The 10,308-nt window shown below is 39.4% G+C and overlaps 2 protein-coding genes across 4 annotated transcripts in view; both read right to left on the reverse strand.

Annotated features, from left to right (window-relative positions):
• dgkh (diacylglycerol kinase, eta) overlaps positions 1–10,308 on the reverse strand; it is a gene marked incomplete at its 5' end in the record, with an annotated part of 71,814 nt that overhangs the window by 15,109 nt on the left and 46,397 nt on the right. The window contains 1 exon segment of one of the 2 annotated variants that reach the window (XM_014027069.1): positions 1,277–1,382. In XM_014027069.1, the coding sequence (XP_013882523.1) occupies positions 1,277–1,382 (106 nt within the window). 2 annotated transcript variants of the gene reach the window in all.
• Positions 4,778–6,338, reverse strand: LOC106531264 (sodium-dependent multivitamin transporter). Of its 2 annotated transcripts, XR_001311891.1 has the most exons (4): positions 5,857–6,338; positions 5,535–5,756; positions 5,152–5,237; positions 4,778–4,933 (listed from the first exon to the last, which is right to left on the reverse strand). XR_001311891.1 is itself a non-coding variant. In XM_014027072.1 (3 exons), the coding sequence occupies exons 1-3, from the start codon at positions 5,980–5,982 to the stop codon at positions 4,838–4,840; spliced, it is 444 nt and encodes a 147-aa protein (XP_013882526.1). In that variant the 5' UTR covers positions 5,983–6,338; the 3' UTR covers positions 4,789–4,837. The 2 variants fall into 2 exon arrangements, 1 of the variants encoding a protein (XP_013882526.1); XM_014027072.1 differs by lacking the exon at positions 5,152–5,237 and having other exon boundaries at positions 4,789–4,933.

Here is a 10,308-nt window from a genome sequence, read left to right on the forward strand (position 1 = left end):
CACACACACACACACACACACACACACACACACACACACACACACACACACACACACACACGTGGGCAAACAAAGACGCAAAGCAGAGCAGAGTGGCTCAGAGCGCCTCGCAGGTACAGCACCTGAATCTGAACCGTTTCATTCACACAGTGAAGATGAACCTCATGCAAAGATGAAGATCATGAAGGGAGGAGGTGGGCAGTGAAGAAAAGGAGGACGGAGGTGGAGACTAAAGCAYTGGCGGTGGCTGGCAGAAGAAAATGGAGGATGAAGAGGTGAAAGATCAATGAGAAGAAGGCCAGCGATGCTGAAGTGAGGAGGTGGGGCTCATGCATTTCATGGATCAGATCAGAGAGGGAGGCAGAAGCTGTGAGCTCTGAAACCTTTCTTAGCTCTAAGCAACATTTTACCATCACATACTCTGACACAAACTTTCTGACACACTGTTTCTGATGAAGCTACAGATAAATATTTTATTTTATTGTAGATAACATATCCAAATGGACACTTCATCCTGGGGCAAGCTCCTTTTCACTTTGAAGTCCCTGAAACCTGCTGGCAGCTGGATGAGAGCATGAATGGGTCGGAGTGGAGGATGGCTCACACTGTGGGATGTAACACCTCAAACACACACCCTGGTTTGTCAATCTGTAACTTTTTATATTTTCAGTATGAGACTTGTGGATAAATGTCTCCATTAAATGTCCTGATGCATCTCAGTAGGTCCTCTGGATGGTTCTTCTTTAGTGAAACGTTTCGTCTCCTCCAAGAGACTTCTTCAGTCTGATGAGTTTCAGGTGAACTCAGCCTTATAAGCTCCGCCTCCACATGGTGGACAAACAGGTTAGTCACATGCAAAAGAGGGTCATTGCCTAACAATAGGCTTGATTAGCTCTATTGTTCATAGAGGGTCATGTGCACACCATTGTTAGGCGATGGCCCTCTTTTGCATGTGACAAACCTGTTTGTCCAGGTGGAGGCGGAGCTTATAAGGCTGAGTTCACCTGAAACTCATCAGACTGAAGAAGTCTCTTGCAGAGACAAAAGTTTCACTAAAGAAGAACCATCCAGAGGACCTACTGATTTTTTCTTTTTGAGGTCTCCATTAAATCTTTCTCTTTACCAGTCAAATGAAGTCTATGAGCATTGGAACACACCTAACTGTAAAACTAAAGGAAGAAAAGCAGTGTATGTACTAACAGGTTTATTCTGTTTAAGGTTAGACCCTGTGAGTTCTGTCTCTGCTCAGTGGGAAGGACAGGTGTGGACAGCCTACCTGACTGAGGGCTGCACTTCTTGGTGGTCTTCTCCTTCTTGAACTTGGGCACTATGCGAAACATGCTGCTCCGACTGTTCCTCTTGCCGTAATCCAGAGAGTGATCCTGGTACATAAGCACAGTCAACCTACAGTCTTTCATTTAGATACTCAGTTCTTCTTATTGGAGGCATGCTACACTGAACAGGACGTCACCAGGACAAACAATGGGATCAGTGTGGAATTACATGTTTTGTTTTGTTTTTTTAAAAAGCTTCTTTGGCTTCACTTCAACTCATACATGGAGATTTATTTTCAGCTTATGTCAGCAGATGCATCTTTACAAATACACCTCCAATGCCTCTAATACCTGAGAACAAAACCTTGGCATAATCTTTGGCCAAGATTTATTCTTAAACTTACATATTCATAGTATATTCACAAGTGTCCAAAACTGTTTTTTTTTTTCAATTTTTGTAACATTTATGAAGGTAGAAACAAATTTTTTTATGATGACACTGAAAAGCTACCGTATTTATTTGTGCATGATACGATCTCATGTACAATACGATCTCATGTACAATCCGACCTCATGTATAATACGATCTCATGTATAATACGATCTCATGTATAATACGACCTCATGTACAATACGACCTCATGTATAATACGANGAAGAACAGCAGTTTGGTTGCAATAAGCAAACAGCATAACAGTTCAATAAATACATATTTTATTGTACATGGATAATAGACCTATTGATAGGTGCATACTGAATTTTTACTTGAAACTAGTTGATTAAAGGTTGTGGGTGATTTTTCAGTCAGATGAAGTTTTTAACATTTACACCTGTTATTAGCTGCGTCATCAGAAACTCTAAATTCTATGAGCAGCTTGAACACACTTGTTTAAAGTGCAAAAAATGTTTGGAAATAAAAAGCCTCATACTTGGTGACTTCAACTCTAATTATGGCTYTAGCTCTGTGATGTTTCAAACATTTAAAAAATGTGTTTTTATGTTTGATCTCAATCAAATCATAAATGTTCCAACCAGGATTACAACTTCCTGTGCTATATTACATTTCATTATTGTCTCTGACTCGACAAAAGTTAGACAAAGTGGTGGCATTAGCACTGGTCTAAGCAACCATTTGTTGACCTACTGCACCGGCAAAATAGTAAAAACTCAAGCACGCCAACACAACACAGCTAAAATATGATCATTAAAAAGTACACTAAAGAATTTTTCCAACATCTWCTTAGAAATAGGGATGTAACGATACATCGATCTATATCGATATATCGATTTGAATGGTTCATGATTCAGTTATATCGAGGCAAAATGAAAATATCGATCTAAATCGTCGTCATATGCTCGATGTGATTCGACATCATATGCCCATCTAACACAATGACAGTGTTAGATGGGCATTTGATATCGCATTACATCGATCGCAGACTTGTGTATTGACTTGAATCGAAACGTTATCGTCACAGACTTTGTGATATCGAGAAATATCGAACAGTCATCCAAACAATCGATATAATATTGTATCGTGATAAAGCTGGTGATTTACAGCCCTACTTAGAAACATTAACTGGCATAACGCCATTAAAAATACCGAAGAGGCATGGTCACTGTTTAAAAACACATTTCAGGAGGTTTTCGACAAAATTGCCCCTTAAAACTGGTATCAAACAAAACCCAGAGCCCTGGAGGACAGGTGAAGTACTCCACCTCATTCATCAGAGAAAACATTCAGTCAGTTCAGAAAAACAAAGCTTCAGAGCTGCTGTTTGTTGGAGTAAAGTTAGAGACTTTTAATGCTTCAATGTTTGAACCACCTGGTTTATAAACAAGCCTTTATTGTTTGAGAGCTTTAGAAACTGTAGAAAACCAAAAACTTCCTTTAGATGTTTAATCATCCATCAACCTTAGAACCTCTTCACAGAAGGTTGGGAATCAGTCACAACTAGTACCACACCAAAATGTAGCTCAATACCTGAAAAATGATGGCCCTTTGTGTGTTTTGTAGGTTTAGTTGTGTTGTAGACATCTTGAATCTGGGTGACTACGTTAGTTGTTGTCAGGATCTGTACCCACTGGTCATTGGTTGTTTTTGTGTTTTTGGTTTCAGTTGTTTATTTTTTGTGTGTTTACGTTGTGTATTCTTGTGGTCAGTTGTTCCTAAGTGTCACTAGTTCAGTACTTTTCATTCATCAGTTTCTGCTTCTCTATTCTGCCACATTAACCCATTTCTGTTACCATCAGGCCACCTGTTTCCAGTCGCCTCTTTAAGATCATGCTGACAGTTCATCTGCAGGGGGCGCTGTGTGTGCTTGCTTCATAACATGTCTGGTTTTTGTGTTTCCTTGAGTTTGTTCAATTGTATTTTCTGCTGCCACATTAGCTTTTTGTTTAATAAAGTCTCAGATTTTACAGAAATTCCTTGTGTCAGTTTGCATTTCTGGGTCCTGCCTCTAACTGTGAATGTTGTCGATGTAAATGGTTACTTTCTGCAGGTTTCAATAAAATTCATCCAGTGATTCAATAGAATTTTGAAATAAATTTCCCTCTAAGCTTTTGTGATTGAAAGTGTAGATTTTATTTAAGGAGAAGCTTGTTTTTCAGTTTTTGTAGGTTTGTAATTATTCTTGTATCCATGTTATTCTTGTCTCATTTGTAAAGTGTGTGACCAACTAGAAAACAAGGACTCGCACAACTTATACAGAACCGAGGTCAACTTGTTTCACAGACTAATCCCTACCCAGCAAAGGACATCTACAAAAATACCATCTGCAGTGCCTTGAAAGAGTTTTCATGATCTTTGAACTTTTCCTCATTTTGTCACATAACAACCACACATTTCAAAGTATTTTAGAGGGARTGTGTGTGATGGACCAACTCAAAATACAGCATAATTGTGAACAAGATACATGGTTTTCAATTTTTATAGAAACAAAAATCTGAAAAGTGTGCGGTGCATTTGTTTATAGCCCTCCTGAGTAAACACTTTTTAGAACCACCTTTCGATGCAGTTCCAGCTAAAATCCTTTAGGGTTTTCTCCACCAGCTTTGCAAATTTGCAAACTGCTGTAAATCAATGCAGAGCAACGGTAGCGTCCGGTACGCTATCCGTTAGCCATGTTTCCAACAGGATAAACAAGCTACACTCATAATAATCTGCAGATTCTCCAACATGGACAGCTCATCCATCTTATTGGGCAGTGAGTTGACATTCCCCATGATCACAGAGGGAAGTGATGCTTTAAAARGCCTCCAGTTGTTAACATTCAGCGGAACACCNTTTTTCCCCCTTTTTCACATCATGTCTCCTGATGGATCTGTTATTATCTCACTCTGAAGCACGGACAACGTGGTCTCATTTCTGGACTCAATAATTTTGTGAATGAAGCCGATATTTCAGTTAAAATACATAAGTAAAAATATTTATCCGAGTATAATACTACCCCCAACTTTACGGATGATTTTATGGATTTAATTTTACGTATTATACTTGAATAAATATGGTAGATCACACTGTAAGGATGGGATGAAAGAATGAGGTGTCTAATCAACATTCACACAACATATGAAGCAGATCTAGATACCATTTGAAAGATGAACGTCACAGTCCCACAGATGCGAACTGTCTTGTTAAAACGAAGCTCCAGATACTGTTGGAGAGAACACATAAAAAAACAAAACAAAACAAAAGAACGACAACAAAAAAAGAGCTAAATAAAAACTCATTACATATCATCTCAGAGGTCATTTGTATTTGACAGTGAGTGCAGCGGATCAGACTGTTTGTCTAAATTTTAATTATCAGAGTGAGAAATCACAGAACATTATGGTAAATGATTAATGATCAAGACAAAGATCCTTTACACACATTTAACCTTAAAGGCAGACCACGTGCTTCTCTGATTCTTTTATATCAGATATGACCGATGAGATTTATTCAACTCTGAGATCATACTTAAGAAAGATAAGGATAGAGAGAGCGGGAGGTAAATGTGTTGTGTAAAACAAAAATACAAAGAAGAGAGAACATTAAAAACAAATTCAGACCAAAAAAACAACAACTTTTGTAACAGCGTTTACTTTTAAACACCTGGGTGTCATTTTTTTTTATCATAAAATAAGAGTTTAATGCAAAAACACTTTGGCACATTGAGTTCAGTAAATATAGATTAGCTTGTTAGCATGTATAAAGGGATTATAAAATTATAAAGGGGGGACAGAGAAAGTTGTGTGCCAACTACATGATAGTACCTCATAGGCACTGGACAGCCGGAGCCGGTAGAAGACTGGAATGAACACATGAGCTGGGATGAGCAGACCAAAGAAGTAGGAGCAGCCCAGAAACCAGTACTGTGTCCCAAATGCATAGACCTCAGACGGAGCGCCCAGGATGGCCACGGCTGACTGAAACGTGGCCAGCAGAGACAGAGACACAGGCAGGCAGCTCATGGAGCGGTCAGCCATCAGGAACTCCTGAGGTCAACCAGACGTGTGTCAGACATCAGTACCACACAGAGCCATGGGAAACTACAACCCACGTGTCCAATCATCTGTGTGCGTGAGAACAAACTACCTGTGTTGTACGCTGACGGCCTCCAGAGAAGGCGTAGAAGAGGCCAATGCCGGCTGAGGCCACCAGAAGCAGAACAAAGATTACGTAGTCCACCACGGTGAAGTGCATCTGGACCATCTCCCCCATGGTGAGGCTGGATGTTGGAGGCAGCAGGGCTGTGAGGGCCTTTGCAAGAACAGCCTCAGGGGCTGCTTATGACATCAGAGGAAGCTCTCTGTCCATGGACATGTTCCTTAGAAGCCAGAGGAAAATAAAAAGAAGTTAGACTCATCCCTTCACTAAACTCAAAGCAGTAACATCACATTTGATTCTAAAACAACGGGTAATTTATTAAATGTTCTCTCTGACATCTACTATATTAGGCTTTGATTCAACCACGCTGTCAGTTTCTATCACACTAGTTAGGACTACGAGATTTCCTCTGCAGAGCAATAGAGGTGTAAGAAAATATCGATACACTGAAATATTGCGATATTTCATTTCCTGATACTGTATCAATATTCTAAAGCCCTGTATCGATTTTTTACTAAGGTTTAAAATGTCAACTTTCCTGACAGCTGTTCATTTTTATGTTGTAGTTCAGCCTCTGACCACTAGTTGGCAGCAGTGAGTCAGACATTTGGCTCCTCCACCTCTTGAGCACCAGAGAGTAAGGGTAGCATTAGCATTGTGAGTAAACATTAGCTTCATGCTCCGATAGCTGAATGTGAGCAGAAAAGACCGACACCCTCTGCCTTAAAGCTGAGGTTAGGTTACAAACAGTTACTTATTTGTCACAATGTCTGGATTTTAAGACTAATTAAGTGTTTTGTGCTCTTTTTTCCAACTGTAGTCAGCTTTCACATTACGCACAGTGCATGTGTCTATCACCTCGAGCTCAGCGCTCCCCCCGTGACATAAAACTGTTTCTCTCAATGATGTCCGGCTGATCACATCAAAGTCCAGATACTTTATCCTGCTGTGTTCACTTCAAAAACAGTTTAACTGTGTTGTTGTTGTTTATCTTCTCCATTTATTTACAGTTTATTTTCAGGACCTGCCCTGCTGTTCGACCCACAGATCATGTTCTGGATGCAGGTCAGCTGATCCCAGAAACTCTGTGCAGCAGCTTCATATCATCTGTTTACTGAACTTTATGACAACATAAACACTATTGTTAACTGTTGGCTGACCATGTTGTAAATTAATATTAAAAACTAAAAGCTGCAAAAAATATATTTTCAAACTATTTATTGTCAAATTTAGTCTAATAATTGAAAATATGGATGAAATAAGAAATATGAAACAAATAAAATAAAACACATACAAAGCAGAACACAGCTAAATGTATCAAAAGTATGTCTGTAATATTAGAATTTTCTGAGACAATGAATTTTGGTTTTTCTTTTTTTTTCCTGTAAGAGGTTTTTATTTAATAGAATTTTTGGACAAAAAATTGCAATATATCGCCTTGCTTACAGTATCGCAATATATGGGGATATATCGTATCGTGACCCCTCTGTCATAATGTGTATCGCCAAATACTTGCCAGTACACAGCCCTACAGAACAAGTTACTTGACTACTTTTTCTGTTGGACTAAACAAATATACTTGGTAAAAAAGTAAGGAGTTTTGTTTTTGGTAGAATATTTCTTTCTTGTAACAATGCTTCTTGGTAATGAATCTTGTACAGATGAAAATCCTGCTAAATGACCTTTTTAATGGTGCCACATGTGTAAGGAACATGCATTTGTGGGATGAGTAGAGATAAAAATGTGGGTTGCTCAGATGAAAAATTTGTCAAATCTTTCTGACATTGCCCTCCATCTATCCAGCTTATTTTGTTTTTGCTACGAACTCTTGTTTTGAGCTTCTGGTACCCCCAGGTGGTATCTGATTGGCAATCTCACTGCAAATAACCACATTGGCTGACTTGATACAACTGCTGGTTGAAGAATGACTTGTCATGGTGCAGCAGTCTGTGACCAGCAAGAGGAGAAGCTGCCAGGCTGTTGTGGCTGTGTATGGTTCTTCCACATGCTACATGTCTCCATTTGTTAAATTGACAATGTGTCTTGTTTCTACAAACTTCAACTATCTGGTCCAACAAACACCAAACAATCAATGGCAGAAAAGTTTTGGCACATTTTTCTTGTGCACAACCCACATACTCAGCTTTACTGCTCATCCAACAGATGCATGTTTCTTACCAAAGTGGCACCATTGTGAAGAGGAGTTAACAGGTTTCCAAAGCTGTAAGATTCATCGTCAAGAATCAGTTACAACAAAGAAGTAATCTACCAAACACAAGTTTCCTTTCTTTTTGTGCTATTCCCATCCAGAACATAAATGATGGGTGAAATATTGTGGTTCATGATTTATTGTAGTCCATGCAGTCCTTTGTGATGCTGATATTTCTTCACTAATTATGCATTTTAATTATTTTATATATTGTGCAGCCCTGGTTGACTCTGACCACCATGACTTCGGGCTGGCAGGAGGGTGAACCTCCTCTGGTCAGAAGCTCTTGAACATGTGATTCACTGCATTTAAACTCATTTTAAATCACTGACATGTTTTGCAGAACCACGTCTGTATCCCTTCGGAGAACTGATCGTCTCATCTACACACTGATCCATCTCTGTGTTTGTAGAAGACATATAAACCCTGTTCTTTCACAGAGTTCACTTCAGGTGCTTTACTTCTGTCAACAATCAAGACAGGTTTCATTTCTGCTTCCACGCTGTGATCTGTGGAAAACAACTCTCATGATGCTCTGCAGATTAAAACATCCTTTATTCCACAACTTTCTCTTCACAGCATGGTGAAGAGCTGCACTCCTCGTGACCTGATCCTGTCAGCTCCTGGGATCAGGTGAAGGCTCTCACCATCACTGGACCGATGGGCTTTAATCCGGATTAAGAACTTTAAAGACAATTTAAAGATTTACTAGTTAAATACAGAAACTTATTTGAAAAAAATTATATTTAAAGTAGTTTACTTCCCAAGTATTTTTATCTTTATCTTAAATTATTTGTTAAACTATCTTTTGAACACAAATCTAGATCCAGTTTTTACATTTTTAAACATGAAGTCAAACATGAAACATTAATACACATTAAATAAAATATGTGTTGATAACCTCAGTACCTCTAAAGCTGTAAATAAAAGTACTTTAGTTGAATGTTGGTTGTTTCATTGTAAACATTCTCATCAGATTTTTTTCTCATCCATTTAAAGCAGTGATTTTTAAAACATGTTACTGATATAACGTGTAATTTTTAAAATAGAATCTCAAAGCATGAACTTGCACTTATTTTCAAACCAGGTAATATAATTATAGTGCAAAGCTGACATTCATTAAAAAACTGAAGACTGTAAAATAACCTATTAAAAAGGAGATTGTGAAATTCTGTAAATACAAGATAAAGACAACCACTGGCTCTCAGGCTGGGAGGACCAGGAGGAGGTGTGCATCCCTGAACAGCAACAGTTTGTTGTAAACAGAGCTTAATAACAGAAATAACATCTTTTCCCTCCAACTCCTCCATCATCAACTGAGAATCAACATCCACTCTGACAACTACCCTGCAGTTTCTACAGGAGTGTAAACGACACGTTTAAACTCACTGCCTTTCACCGAACCTCAGCTCAGACATTTTGTTTAGACATTTTGTCACCGTAAATCATACCAAAACAAAGCCTCAAATTACAGTTGGGCTTTAGGTGAGTGTTGGAATTATTAGTTGCATTGGTCTCCATCTTGGGTTTTTGAAAGTACCAAGTTTGAAAACTAGACATCAAATCAAACTCAAAGCAGATTGCTGAGGCAACTTTTTAATTTGATATCTAGTTAAACATTTCTGTTCACTGGCTGGAAGGTTAATGTAAGATAACCTGAGTCAGCAGGTTCTGATGTTATCAGTCCATTTAATGGACGTTATAAGCAGTTATCAGTCCCATAGAGTGGCTTCAGTCTGTCCTGACAGTGCCCCCTAGTGGGTTAATATATCAATGACATTAAATGTGTAAATCAAAACATATTTTAATTTGTTTTTTGTCCGGGGTGGGGGGCATGGTTTTCTGAGTAAGGGTCTCTGCAGTAGATTTTGTCCTGTGGGCAGAGACGGCCCTACTCTCGATTGGCGGAGGTTTCGATGTGGGCGGAGACGGCCCTACTCTCGATTGGCGGAGGTTTTGATGTGGGCGGAGACGGCCCTACTCTTGATTGGCGGAGGTTTTGATGTGGGCGGAGACGGCCCTACTCTTGATTGGCGGAGGTTTTGATGTGGGCGGAGATGGCCCTACTCTTGATTGGCGGAGGTTTTGATGTGGGCGGAGACGGCCCTACTCTTGATTGGCGGAGGTTTTGATGTGGGCGGAGACGGCCCTACTCTTGATTGGCGGAGGTTTTGATGTGGGCGGAGACGGCCCTACTCTTGATTGGCGGAGGTTTTGATGTGGGCGGAGAC

The sequence above is a fragment of the Austrofundulus limnaeus genome, unplaced genomic scaffold, assembly GCF_001266775.1.
Source record: "Austrofundulus limnaeus strain Quisiro unplaced genomic scaffold, Austrofundulus_limnaeus-1.0 Scaffold613, whole genome shotgun sequence".
NCBI classification, from domain to species: Eukaryota; Metazoa; Chordata; class Actinopteri; order Cyprinodontiformes; family Rivulidae; genus Austrofundulus; species Austrofundulus limnaeus.